Here is a 14,673-nt window from a genome sequence, read left to right as displayed (position 1 = left end):
CAGGAACTTATTCAACACTTTTTTTCCTCCTGGATTTCCAAGCAGTGATACTGGAACTGAAATTACCAGCAGAATATTACAAGTGGATGAAGCAACACAGTTTCCAGAGCCTGCCAATGCTCTCAACCAGGAATTCAACAAATGCTAGATGAGAGCAGAAAGAAAGCGTGTGCTGCACTGCAAGTGGAATGAGAAAGATGGAAAAAAATAGGATATGGGAGCATATGGAAGGGCACACACTTTACCTCAATACCTTAAAATACAGAATCTCATGCTTCAAGTAAGCTCGAGGAGGAAGGGAAGTTCTCCCACCACCAGCCAATGTTCAAACCCCTCCAGTTCAATTCTACTCTGAGTCAGCAGCAGCATTTTTATGCTTTTATGAGTTGCCCTCATCCACAACCAGTTATCATCACCCCCCCCGCTAGTTCAGCAGATTAACTCCAGAATGAAAACCAGAGCAGGCACGAGACAGCTGAGGGTCTCCAATGACACAAGAGGTCACAGAAAACTACACCAAACCAAGAGAAACCTCGATGCCCAGAGATTTCCTGTGGCCTTTCAAAGAAGGTGATGTGAAAAAACTCAGGGAAAAAAAGGCAAACACCTCCAAGAGTTACTATTTTAAGAAAAACTTGACAGGAGAAAGAATGAAGTGATTGAAGGTGATGAGGGAAGTCACCTACCGGTGTTTGTTGTCCTCTTCCTCATCTCCTATCCTATAAAAGCAAGATTCCAACAGGAAAAGGTTAGCATGCCAAATCTTCCACTCCAAGCATGCTGTTAACACACAAAACCCACAGACTTGGAGAAAATTAAGACAGATCAAAGGAAGCACAGAAAGGCATGCATAAAATCCCTTTTGCAAACCAATGGGGCTTTTTTTTCTTTTTTTCCCTTCCTGCCTTCTGATAAGTGAAGCTCTAAATGTTTACCACAGACTTTTTGTCTTCCAGGAGAAGATGAGATGTGAGGGGGCACCCGGTGTCCTACTTTGGAGAACGTGTGCTTTTATAACATTTAAAGGGAAGAGAACAATGAGGGACACATTACCCACGACAAATTACAAGAGGTATTGTATAAAGAGAACAAAGGGAGGAGAAAAAAAAAGGGTTTGAACTACCTCAAACTAAGAATTATGGCATTTAAAATCTTAGCAATTAGAATCAAAGGGCTCAGACACGACGACTGTTTTCTCTTTACCTGCGGAGCAATTTTGCCTTCAGCTCTGCCTTTGTCTCATTCCAGGCATCCAGTTCTGGGCTGGTCAGAGCTGTGGGCTTCATGTGGTCCAGGACAGCAATGTCTTTGCCTTGTTTCCATAAATCATATCGTTCTGGCTGCAGGACCCTCACAAACACATCCATGGAGATCTTCACCATGTCCTTGCGGCACGTGCACTGCAAGAGACCCCCCCAACACAGGACACGTCACTCTGAGGGACTTTTCTCACCTCATCAGCCAAATTTTCCCTTTCCCCAGAGGTAAATTAACCCTCCCCAGTGTTGGCTGTAAGGCCTGCAGAGGGTTATTGGGAAGGGTCGATGCTGGGAATCACTTTGATGGGTGTGTGGGTGTTCCAGCTCCATGGAAAGCACCGACTCCACCTGCTCTTGGCAAAGCAGAGGCAGCAAAGCTGCCACACTCTCCAAAGGGAGTTGAAGACTTTTCCCAAGCATTTTGTTCTCCCTCTAAGGCCACCAACAGGCTTTCTGGTGGCTGACACTGCTCATCCACTGTCCTGCAGTCATTAGACAGCAATTACTTTGTCAGATCCAGACCAGGCCAGAGTGTGACCTGGCACCCATGTCCCCTCCATTAGCCTGTCTCTGGCTGAAAAGATATTATTGATATCACTTCATAACTGGGGGGAAAAAAAGCCTTAGAGGAACAAAAGACTAACCTGGAGAACAGGGCAGTTAAACTTCATAATGACACATCATGACATGGCACATCAATCCTGTGCAAGAGCTGAGAAATAAAGCTACAACAAGAAGTCCAACCTGCACCTAAAGCATGTGGGCAGTGGGAGAAAATGGGCATTATTCATCTCAACTGCCCTATGCTCATTAAAACTAACCTGGAACTGCACCCTTGCCATTGCTCAAGCCCACATAAAGCTACTCCCAAGTGGTTTTCCTTGGATATATCCATTTGCTGTGATGAAGCCCAGGGGATTCTCACCCTGGACACCAATCTCAGTCTGAATGGGCATTTAGTCTTTATAAACTAAATCAAAGGAAGGTAGAGGATGGGAAAGGACACAGGAAGCCCTCAATGCCCTCGTGGCTCTGGGGGCTGCAACCACAGCTCTGCTTTTGTGAGCAGCTGAGCCCCTTTTCAGTCCTCCTCTAAGGTGCAAAGCTTGGCAGGGTGTGAACTTGCACCAAATTGAGTTTCAACTTTGAGGTTGAGGTAATTAGAGCCACTTTGCAGGACGGGTTTGGGGTTTTTTTCACCCTTCCTTCACACCTTTTCAAAACAATTCTACCCATTCTCTTCACAGAAATGCCTGAAATTAAACCTGTTTCTCCCTTTCTTCCTTCACTTTTCACCACCTTTATTAAAAGATTTATGGCTGTAGTTAAGAAGCCACTGAGAGAGAGAGAAAAGAGCCTTTCTGGACAGTTCTCCACTATCCCACTTCCTCCCAACTCCTGTTTTCCATTTTGCAAGGACCTCTGGCTGCTTCTGCTGCTCCAGTAACCCAAGTGGGAAGGAGTACTTATGGACAGGAATTTTCAGGAAAATTCCATTCATTTCATGAAAAATAGTGCAGGACAGAAAGGCTGGAAATGCAATTTGGCCAAAGCATGGCAGGAAAACACAGATGGCACCTGTGCTTCAAATTCCAGCCCGGGCAGGAGCTTCCCCGTGGCACCTCCATCAATCCTGGCTTAAGGGATTTGGATTGAGCAGATTTTCAGTTCATTTTTCCTTCAGAAATTTTAAAAGCACCTGTGCAGGGCTACAAAGAGGAACACAGAGGAGCAACCCCAGCACACAGCAGCAATGAGCTCTGGGGATTGACCTCCTCAGCCTCCACAGAGGATGAAAAATGGCTTAAAAGGGGAACACAGGTCCATTTTGTGACGCTGACCCGGAACCAACAGGTCCTCACACATGTCCTGCCTTCAAATCCAGCCCAGCCAATCCCAAGGCACAGGGGTCTAAAGGTCTCCAGAGCAGTTTCCAACCACCAGCAGCTTAAGAGTCTCCCAAAAAGTGAACACAAGGATGAGGGAGAGCCCAGACGCCGAGCTCTCGGAGCGCTGACTCCGTGGGCTGCATCTGCCACGTCCCACCCCCCCAGCGGCCTCTGCAGTAGCTGAATTCCTTTCTTTACACAAATCTACCATGATGTATGTTTATACTTCAATTTTAATTTAATTCTATTGCTTTCACACCAGCAGGCATGAATAATTTACAAAGCCTCTTTCCTCTGGGGCTCCTTCCGGCCCGCACGGTTTTATTTCCTCAGCTGCTGCAGTTGTGTCATATCCAGGTTCCCATCATGGGCAGGAGATTTTTCCATCCCCTCCCCTCAGACAGCAGTGAAATGCTGCTTGGTACAGCAGATGCTTCCAAATACAGCTGGAAAAGGGAATGTGCATGGGGGTGTGAGGGGTGGCAGAGGGACAATGGGGGGATCGGGAGGAGACTGTGGGTAGAGAAGGGCAAGAAATTGCCTTTGCCATTAATTCCCTGCCCCAATCCATTAGAGCAGGACAAAAAGGGCAAGGTTGTGTTTCCTGGCAATGACATCCAATTCCACATATTGCCTTCCCCCTTCCACATACACAGAGTTATATTTCTTTCCAAGTATTTAACTGTGGTCATAAACACACGTATTTCCTAACAGATTTTATGTCTCCACCCCCCATCTCTGTCTATCCCCATCCTAATTTCTGCAGAACAAATCCCTCCATATTCCCTCAAACTCCAACACTTTACTATCCCACTATGATTAAACTTTATAGGAAAAAAAAGAATAAAATTGAACATGTCTACACTTAAACACCATCGTTAGGGAGAGATGCAAAACCTTGTTTTAGTCACATGAGCCAAAAGCAAATCCCAAAGCCCCAGTTTGGGAATTCACAGAATTCCTACGGACCAGCAGCCCTGGGAAGGATTTCAGGGTGACTTGGATCACCCAAAGCACTAAATGAGAACATGAAGGATCCACCTTCCATGTCCAAATGAGAAATTCAAGGAACTCCGGGATCTAATCAAGTCTCATCCCGTCTTTTCTCCGTCCTTCTCCAGTTGGCAGCCAGACCCCCACTCCAGGCTCCTTGGGAGCAGCAGGGCTGGCAGAGCCACAGCTCAAACAACACAGTGAACAACAGAATATTCATAGCTGGCATCTCCAAGGAGCAGCTGCAAGTCCTGAAAATGGGAGTGGAAAAAAAAATCCAAACTAAAAATCGACCCGGTTTTCGAGTTGGCTCTTTGCCTTTGGTCACAGGGGAACAAGAGCAACAAGACAAGGCTTTCCACAGTCACCAAATCTGCAGGAACTTGACTTGCTTCATCTTCTGAAGGCTTTTCCCAACCTCCCCTCTCCTTTTCCATGAGTTAATGCCTTTGCTAACCATGAGCACATGCAAAGGCAATCCAAGCCCATGGAAAAATACTGTAAGGAAATGCACCATTAAGCCCCTTTTCCAACCCAGAAACCCAACATTCTTCTTCTCCTTATTATTTTATTATCTGCTGCTCGAATTTGGAGCCTGTGGTAAAATGTGTGACCACACCAGGAGACCTGTCCCATCAATTCTAACTCCAAGACTGACAGTGGGAAATTTGTGGCTGTTGAAGGCACAACCATTATCTTATTTGCAGTAGTCTCTACCATAAAAAACACAAATAAAATATAAAAAACTGTATAAAATAACAGCCACATAAAACTACCGTCTCCTTGAAGTAATAAAATTAAATGATATATGGAAAAATGCACTAATTCAACTTCAACCACCAGCATTATTTATTTAAGGATATTTCTCTCAATTCCCAGCTATTAACACTAAACTGAACCTCAGCACTTTCATCACATAGAAGAAGTTAATGTAAAATAAGCCTTTTCCATGTGTAGAAATAGTCCCCAAAATTATATATTTGAAGTGGCACCTCTGGCTCTGCTGGAAAAAAAACCTTCTTATTTAGATGAAATCAGTTGATAAGACACAGCTGAGTCTTTTTTGCCTTAATGGAAATTTAAATAGAAAGAACCCCACCAGGCTCAGAGTTGAAGTTCTTACAGCTATTAAATGCCAGAGGAAAAAAAATCTTTGCTTAAAGCTTTTCTATCAGCCTTTCCTAACAATGAAGCCTAAAAGCAAGTTCCTGGGAAGGAGGGATGGTTCTGCTCAAAAGGCAGCTGAGAAACTCTCGCTGTGTGTTACAGGAACACACATTGCTAAGGCAGACAACACTCCTAAGCTTTTCTCCATGCATTTCCAGGAAAAAACAGAGAGTTTCAGCTTTTGGGAGCAACACAGAGTCCTCCCAGAACAATATTCTTAAGCAGGAATCCAGTTTGTCACCATATTCCAGGTGTGTTGTTGAGATCTAGTTCAGGCTCATCCAATAGGACGGAACAAACCAGTTTGGGCTCCGCTTTCCTTTTCCTTCCACTCAGCCTGAAAGATGAATGGCAGGTTTTCTGCAAGGAAATGAGGAGTTAAACTTGGAGGAGAAGAAGGAAAAACCTCAGCTGCAGAGTTTGTGTGTTTAATGGTTGGTAGTTGAAAGCTTGTGGGGAGGAAGATGAGTCTTGACCCCCCGTTTGCAGCGTAATTACCGGCGGCGTCTCAACAACAAACCAGTTCATTAGGAAACCCACTGGAAACCCTTCCCAGAGCTTCATAAACAAAACAATTAGGCAAAGATTTCCATGGACTCCCCCTGGTCCCTGGCTGCAGGGCACACTTTCTCCTTGCCTGCTTCCTTAACGTGCTTCCAGGCAGATTTCTGTGGGCAGGGGAGTCGGGGAAGTGGCAAGTGGGGAGTGAGACTCATCCCACTCCTAATTAGAGGATTCTGGTTTAAGACATGATATAAATGCTGTGTGACTTGTTTCATTGCAGGCAAATAAAATAACAACCCATCCCAATGGGAATCAGGATTCTGCTGGGAGAGGACGTGGAGATTTCTGCTTTTTCCTGTTTGCAACCTCTGCCGGAATTCTTTATGTTTTACCATTCCATTACACCTGTAAGGATGCTCCTGAATCCATCTCCAGGACACACAAGACAAACAGGGGGGCAGGAGGGAGGATCACCTCCACAGGGACCTGAGTTCTGTGTCTCTGAAGAGGCTGGAAGAGCACGGGAGGAGGTTCAGAGCTCGCAGCAGCACTGCAAGAGGAGAAGTCAGTGAAGCACCAGCTCCTTCCTGCTTTGACAGACTCATCCCAGCACAAGGGATAAACAAATTAGGACTTGTATCCAGTGCTTTTGACACAGTCTATAGTTCATCTCCAAAGCCAGATGCCCCTTGGCACAGGAATTACTGGGGCTGGGACTCCTGTGAGGGAGAACCGGAGGGAATCAGCTGCAGGAAGCACGTCCTTCCCATGGGAATTTACTGATTTACTGGCACAGGACACACAACACACACTGCCCAGAAATCCCAGGGAGGGACTGGGACACTGTGCCAGCCCTGCAACATCAGACTCCAGGGATTCAGGGCAGTTTTCCATCCCGGAGAGCAGCAGTTCCCATCCCAGAGAACAGCAGTTCCCATCCCAGAGAACAGCAGTTCCCATCCCGGAGAACAGCAGCTCCCATCCCAGAGATCAGCAGTTCCCATCCCAGAGAACAGCAGTTCCCATCCCGGAGATCAGCAGTTCCCATCCCAGAGAACAGCAGTTCCCATCCCAGAGATCAGCAGCTGGAAAAGCCATGACTAAGCAGCACCAAAAAAAGAGCATCCTTTACACCTTGCAGTAATTAAGCTCAGGTAAATTAGGCTGAGGAGAATTTAAACCTGACCTAGTCTGGTTAAAATAATCTGTCTGAAAGCCCCCAGTTCAGTGCTCAGGGTTAGGCCAAGCTTTGAGCAGGAGGGAGTTGAGGTGCCTGAAGCCACCACTGTCCCCATCCCTGTCCCATTCCCTGTGAACAACGTCCTGAACACTTTATAATATATAATAAATAACAACAGTATATGTCTGGATTTAAACCCAGCCTCTCACATGCCCTTTCTCAAGGGCAGGACATCCACAAGGGCCAGGTACCTGCTGACACTCATCCATCTGCTCCAGCAGCATCCCAAGGACTGGAATCCTGGAAACCTCCAGGTATTTATTCTGCTGACAGAACTCTCAGTGTTCTCCCCTCATTAACAGAAATCATGAGCAGAACGTCCCAGTCAGTCCTTCAGAAGAGGAGCTCAGAAAACAACTCATAACACAAAGCTTCAGGACAGTTCCTTAAAAAAACAACCATCTCCTTTCCACCTCAGCAGGAAAAAACTTGTAAAAATTCCTTTTTATTGCACAGAATCAGTGCTTTGCCCAGAGTGAGGTATTAGGGGTGTTTACAAATAATACAAGAAAATAAGTAGGGAAAAAGGTGGAAGATTTTGTACAAGAGTAACTTTGAATCCATCTGAGAAAAATAAACCATGGAAATGTTATTCCATAATAGATTTTTTTTTAATGTATTCTAAGCTTAAAAGGTCTAATTAGAGTAAAAGAGCAATTCTGAATGTCTGACAAAAATAAACTATGGAAATGCTATTTCATAATAGATTTTTTTTATGTGTTCTAAGCTCAAAAAGGTCTAATTAGAGTCAGTTAAGGCACAAACACAAAGTGATGCAAAAACACAATTCTGATGTCTCTTATTTTTGGGGAGCAATTTTACAGTATTACCAAACAGTTTCTGCAAAAAAACCACCTCACAAATTTTATTTTCTTGGGAAATATTGGTGTTTTACTAAGATCTGAATAGTAAGAAGAAAGCTTCAATTCAGACAACTTGAAAGCACAGATATTCCACACATAAATTTGAGATTATTTCAATAGTATAAATATATATATATATATATATATATTAAAGCAAGGGAGGAGAAGGTTTAGAAGCAATAAGCCATGTAAAAGAGCACAGGCTGAGATCCAAAAGGTCCCTGTTTTGAAGATGCCTTTGTAGATCAGGAAAATCCAAATGGAAAAGTCTTGTTTTCCCCTTCCCTAAATGACTGAGCAGCAGAGCAGGGAGGGTTTTATGGGAATACTGCCTGGGATGAGATAAAGGCTACTTATTTCAGAACCTAAAATGTAAGATTTGGGAAGGAAGGGCAACTTGACCCTATTTTATAACAAATAGATAATTCCAGCAGTATCCCTGGAGCAAAGAGGAGGTAAATGAAGGTATGGAAGTGTTGACAGGAACCCAGAAATTATCCAGGAATGTCTGTGCAGGAATTGTTCCTCTCCCATCCACTTATTTCCAGTCCAGTTTCCAAAAGAAATTGAAAAGCTGACCTGGCAACTTGAATTTCTGCTCAAATTGTACCAAAATTGTATGAAAAGAAAGGAGCTTTTTGTACAGCAGGAGATTTAGAGGCCACCTCGACTTGGGGAAGGACATTTCACTGAACCCCTTGGGCTTAAAAGGGTTGTAAGGTCAAAGACACAGCTTCCAAAATCCTCTGGGGTGCCATCCAAGGGTCTTCAGAAACAAAAAAGCAGGAATGCAGAAAGGAATGCAGGTTCAGGGTGCAAAAATAAAAAGAAATAATTAGTTCCCCAGAAACTCTGCAGCCACTGTTATTTTTTTAGCTAATACTGACAATTGTTCTACAACTGGAGCAGAACCAGCGCCTCAGAAGCTGATCTTTCCACTTCAGGCTGGTTATTCTGTATTTTTTACAGCCTGGGCAGGTTCTCTGTGGTCAGAACATTCCACCCATCTGGCAGGGAATTAGCACAGTTTCTCCAAGGTGAGCCATTCCCTTCTCTCTCACACCACACCACTGACGTGCATCGCTCTCAGGAGAGCAGAATCCAAATTTCCTCCCCAGGATGATGTCCAGGAGAACAGTACAAGTGGTTAATTATGAACCTTGCCTTGTCACCAGTCTCAGAAGTGCTGGCAGGACAAGAGAGCCCAGCTGATCACCCAAGGAATGGAGGGAATCACCTCCAGCCAGCTGGTTTAGTGCAGGAACAGCAGGTTCCTGCAGAGCTTTGCCCAGCTGAGACTCCCCAAGAACTTGATCAGGGGGTGTATGACCAGGAAAAAACCAAACCTGCTGGATGTGGGCAAGGATAATCCAGTTCTGCCTGAGAGCACAGAAATCACACACTGGAGGATCACAGAATCCCAGAATGCTTTGGCTTGGAAGGGACCTTAAAGGGACATTACACTTGTAATATCTCCTTCATTTTTTCTTCTATCAACTCAGCTTGAGTCTGTAACTTTTGTAATGCAGCTTAATGCTTTCTTGTTCTCCTAAAATAAGCAGATTTTATTGTTTTATTGGGCCCTTAAAGCCCATCCAGTCCCACCCCCTGCCATGGGCAGGGACACCTTCCACCAGCCCAGGTTGCTCCAAGCCCTGTCCAACCCGGCCTCGGACCCTTCCAGGGACTGGGAGTCCACAACCCCTCTGGATAATCTGCTCCAGGGCCTCACCACCCTCCCAGGGAAGAACTCTCCATGAATTCTCTCCCCACAAACACCAGGCAGCTCCAGTTTCCACCCTCAGCTGGTATTTCATTAAGCCCCTGTTTAACTCCAAATGAGACTGAAACAAACCTTTTGCCCTCAGAGTGTGACAACACTCACACCTCACCTGGAGCACAACACCCAGCCACCCAAGGGTTAATTAACCCCTGATCTGAGCAATATTAACCAGAAAGCTCTGGCACTGAGTGCAGGGGGAATAAATTGGGCATCTCCTTCCACACTTCCCCTTCCTCTGCCCAGCTTTGCTCAGAGCTCTCGCTGCTGCTTGTTCAGTAATTTCACGCTCCGCTGCTCGACAATGGGAGCACGGAGGCTCCATCTAAAACTGCACTTCCCAAATGTCACTTTGTTTGGGAACACATGGCTGAACCCAAAATTGCTTTTAATATTCGAGCTGGAGCTGCTGCAGTGAAGGGGCTGCCCGAATTTCCCTGATAAAAGCCCAGTTTCTGGGGTGTAATACCAGGACCCTTCGCTGCAGATAAACCTGCCAGACAAGGTCACAGCACACAAAAACCATTCTTTACATTTCTAAACCAAGTTTGCTTGGCTGTTTTTTGAGTTTAAGGTTTTTTTTCTTATGGTTTAAGGTTTTTCTTACCCTTCCTTTAACTCCAGAACAAATTCAAATGGAAGACCCATCCCTGGAAGTGTCCAAGGCCAGGCTGGACAGGGCTTGGAACAACTTGGACTAGTGGAAGGTGTCCCTGCCCATGGGAGGGGGTGGGACTGGGTGGGCTTTAAGGGCCCAATAAAACAATAAAATCTGCTTATTTTAGAAGAACAAGAAAGCATTAGGCTGCATTACAAAAGTTACAGACTCAAGATGAGTTGATGGAAGAAAAAGAAGTGAAGGAGAGATATTACAAATGCCATTCTAGGGGGAAAACTGAGTCTTTCTTTCTGCAAAGGAACATTTAAGGCAATTTTCAAGTGCCACCCCTTCTGCATTCATTCCTCTTTTGCCCTGTGTGGAACTGATCCCTAATTTAAAAATTCACAGATTCATTGAATGAGCTTTGCTGATCAGACTCCAAAACAGGAGAATGCAAAACCAAAGTAACAAAACATAACAGAAATTTGCCCTAATGAGAAATAACCACATATTTCAGCCTGACTCTCCTCTCCAAATGTAACTTGAGTGCACAGATTAGAGGAATCCAGGTATTTTCAGAATGTTATTACCATAGTCTTATTAAAGCTTAAAAGTATTTCCAGCTTATTCCTTCCCCTCCAGTGTGCACCTAATGAGTTGTACTCGGTTACATCAGTCACCCCACTCACTGTGAAATGCAGTTTGGCTGCATCAGAAAACTAATTCTGAATTACCAACCTGCAAAGCACCTGCTCACAAGGTGTTTGTAACACCCAGCAGCTCAGAAAGTCCTCACTACACCCTCAGAATGACAGGAACCACCAACAGGAATAAAACAGCCACGGGACGGTGACAGAGCACATCACAGTGGCACTTCCCATCTTGTCCTTAGGTCTCCCTCTCTCATTCCTCTGTATTTCATGAGCTGGGGGTTTTAAATAACACTTCATCCCAACTGACACCTACTTGAGTTGCCATTTTTCCATAGTCAATCCATCTCAAAGTGGCAAAGTTGGTGGACTCGGCACAGTTGAAGCCGTGGTTGAAGCCGGCGTGGTATCCATAAGGGAATGTGATCATGAACTCTCCAGCTTCCTGGGTGATCTGGAAAACAAAGGCAAAAGGAGGAGACACCCCACAGGTCAGTTAATGTACAGAACAGAGACCTATTAAAAAATCCACCAGTTAAATCTCTTTCTTTCAATCCGGAGGTCAGCGGGACAGTCACTGCCAGCTCCCGGTTAAACCTGGAATAATTCCTGGACAACTGCAAAAATACTGAAGTATTTCTGCTAAGGAAAAAACCCAGAACAGTGGATGGAAAGGGCACAAGCTCTGAACTATTTACACCCACAGGTTCTAGTTAAAAGGCTCTCAGGCTGCAGCATTCCAAGAGATCAATAAATCCTCAGACTGTGACAACTTTGGCTCATGGCAGGTCCAAACCCACACTCCCACCACCAGGCCAGAGGAGCCAAGAACTCTGGATTTCCCTCCTCTAAACAGCAGGGTCCTACTGAAGCACCTCCTGCCTTTCCCTGGATTTATTCCCCCACTCACATTTATCAGCCTCACTCCCATTTGTTCACCCAAAAGTCAAACACCTTAAAAATTACAGCCCATCATTTGTCTGCTTTGGAAGTTGTCCAGGGAAGCTGTGGCTGCTCCATCCCTGGAAGTCTCCAAGGCCAGGCTGGAGCAACCTGGGATGGTGGAAGGTGTCCCTGCCCATGGCAGGGGTGGAACTAAATGGTCTGTAAGGTCCCTTCCAACCCAAACCATTCTGTGATTCTGCTTTATTAAAATTAAACAACAATAAGCATTATGGCCATCACTGAAAAGAGTTAAACTCTACAGCTGGAACCAGAGGCCAAATAAATTTGTGATGCTTCTAAAAAAAATCCTCTTTTTACATCTTATGCAGAGAAGCCATTGGGGAAACAAGGAATTTAATTGGTAAAAGTTTGGAATGACTCCTGAGGGCAAACTGGATGTACCAGAGTGGGCTGGGAGCAGCTCCCCAGCTCAGCAGGTGTGTGACAGTACCTCCCTTCCATGGATTAGCAAAGAGGCAAAGCTTGACCTTCCCTGCCTTTCCAACCCAAAGTGCTGACAGAGCTTTCACAGCAGTCACATGCCAGGCAATTCCATTGGGATCCCTTCCCACCGGCCATAACTCACAGCCCAGGAGCTCGGAGATTCCAGAGGACTTGCACTTCCAAACACAAGGATGGGCCCAAATGGGAAATGGAAACAGAGGGAAGTTCAAACACTTTTCACTTGGCTGGGCCAACATCTGAACTTGCTGATGTCATTAACATTCACAGAATAATTAAAAAATAGGTACTAAAATCTGCAGTGATAACACAAGAAGCTCCTGCAGGATTTCTGGATGAGTTGCTCGAGTCCAGCCTTCACCCAGAGCATCCCCCCACCCATCCCCTCCATAAATCCCGGCAGAGCTACAACTGTAACTCCAAAAGACACAAAGATTATGTTTCTGTCAGTAAATCTCCATCCTGGTGTCTTCATTTCGAGCCCACAGTGTGTGTCAGCCCTGGCACTGCTGTCAACATTAGCCCACAATAAATTAGAAAGCCCTCAAGATGATGGATAGGCCATGCAGAAAAGTAATAACTAGTGAAGGAGAGCCAGCACAAACTGCCACTCATGGAGAAAGCCCCAAATTTACTGACTCCTGCAAGCTCTTGAGGAATAAATGGAGAAATCAATAGGAGATTACAGAAATACACATTTTTAATTATTAAAAAGCCCTCGCATTGATCTGGGTCTTTTTTTTTTCCAGAACACCATTCTAGGGATTTATAAATGCTGCCTATTCACTTCATTGAAATCTGCCAGGAATTCAGATGGAGGGATCCTATCTCTATTCCCAGAGAAAAAAAATGGCACTTGTTCCCTGTTGGTGAATAACAGTGATCCTCCTCCAAAAGCTCCTATTTCAGGACAGGAGGTTTCAGACACAGGTTGCTCATACTGAAGAGATCTCCTCCTTTTTACACCTAAAAACAGCTTTCCAGGGCAGTAATTATCATAAAAACACATTATAAATCAGGATTAGGAGTTATATTTAAGTAAGATGCTCTAATAATTATATTTAAGTATATTTAAGTGACACGCTATACTAATTTTATGTAAGTATATTTAAGTCATTTGCTTTAAAAAAGGAAGTTTGGTGTTGACATTAATATTGTCCTCTGTGTACACTGGTCTCTCCTTTATTTTGGTAAAAAACAGGAAGACAAAAAGCAGATTTTTAGCATTAAGACAACTACTTACACCCAGCATGAAGGAGACACCAGCCATCAATCTGCAAACATCCTTCATGTCACAAATCACAAGATTCAGAGAGGGACACCTCACTCACCAGGTGAAGACTTTTTACCAACCAATAAATTGGCAGCTCCCTTATTTAAACCACTTTGTAGCCCATCCCTATCAAATACAGCTCAGCAAAGATGACTTGGAATAAGTTTGGAAGGAAAGTTTTTCCTTCTATTGCCTTTTTTTTACAAACTCCTTTGCTGCCCCTGCTTGGTTATTGATCAGAAATCACTTAGTGATTATATTTATATATAAATATAAAATCACTAGTCAGTGCTACTTTCCTCTGACAAATGGAAAAAACAAATATATAATAATGTTTATTCTGGAGGAAAATCTGCCCACCTAGAGCATGCAAACATTTTAAGTCCTGCAAGAACTTCCTTCCCTTTCCGACCTCTGGCACAGCCAAGATCCTCAAATTAGATATTTTCATTACTATTTTCAACTCTGTGGAGCAGGTACCTGTATTTTCCCACTTGGGAATCAGGTTCCACTGATGGAATTACAGGAAAAAATGGTTTGTTGTTCTCTGTGAACAATTTAGTATCAACTAACCAGGCCAAGTCCAGGCACTGATGTTGAACCAGAAGCACCACATTGGTCCATGGAAGCTCATCTGATGAGCCAGATGATCCTATTTCAAATTTAATTCATCATAACCCCCCCCAGGAAAAATCAAACAGTCCCTGGAGCAGTGAATTGAATGAATTCATAGGTTTTTTATGCTATAGAAGAGCCAAGATCTTTTACTTCCATCTCAAAGAATCAGCAGGCTCAGCAAAGAGGTCTCAGGTGGATTAACTCTGACTAAACTCTGCCTAAAAAATAAAATTAACAGAATGTGAGAGTTCTTGGGAAAATCTGGTCATATAGAGGTGATGGTGCAAAAGGGATGGGGAAGGGTAGAGAGGGACTTTGGACAAGGGATGGAGGGACAGGACACAGGGAATGGCTTCAAAGTGAAAGAGGGGAAATTTAGATGGGATATTGGGAAGGAATTCCTCCCTGGGAGGGTGAGGAGGGACTGGG

At 44.4% G+C, this 14,673-nt stretch overlaps 1 protein-coding gene across 2 annotated transcripts in view; it reads right to left on the bottom strand.

The window, feature by feature from the left end:
• Positions 1-14,673, bottom strand: part of KDM4B (lysine demethylase 4B) — a 76,695-nt gene that overhangs the window by 35,907 nt on the left and 26,115 nt on the right. The window contains exons 5-7 of one of the 2 annotated variants that reach the window (XM_017833706.1): positions 11,263-11,400; positions 1,204-1,400; positions 687-719 (exon numbers count right to left, since the gene is read on the bottom strand). In XM_017833706.1, coding sequence (XP_017689195.1) covers positions 687-719; positions 1,204-1,400; positions 11,263-11,400 — 368 coding nt within the window. The remainder of the gene's footprint in view (positions 1-686; positions 720-1,203; positions 1,401-11,262; positions 11,401-14,673) is intronic. The other variant, XM_017833707.1, reaches the window with a different exon arrangement.

The sequence above is a fragment of the Lepidothrix coronata genome, unplaced genomic scaffold (assembly GCF_001604755.1).
Source record: "Lepidothrix coronata isolate B3197 unplaced genomic scaffold, Lepidothrix_coronata-1.0 Scaffold219, whole genome shotgun sequence".
NCBI lineage: Eukaryota > Metazoa > Chordata > Aves > Passeriformes > Pipridae > Lepidothrix > Lepidothrix coronata.
The sequence above is the reverse complement of the archived record's forward strand: the minus strand, read 5'-3'. Positions and strand labels throughout refer to the sequence as shown.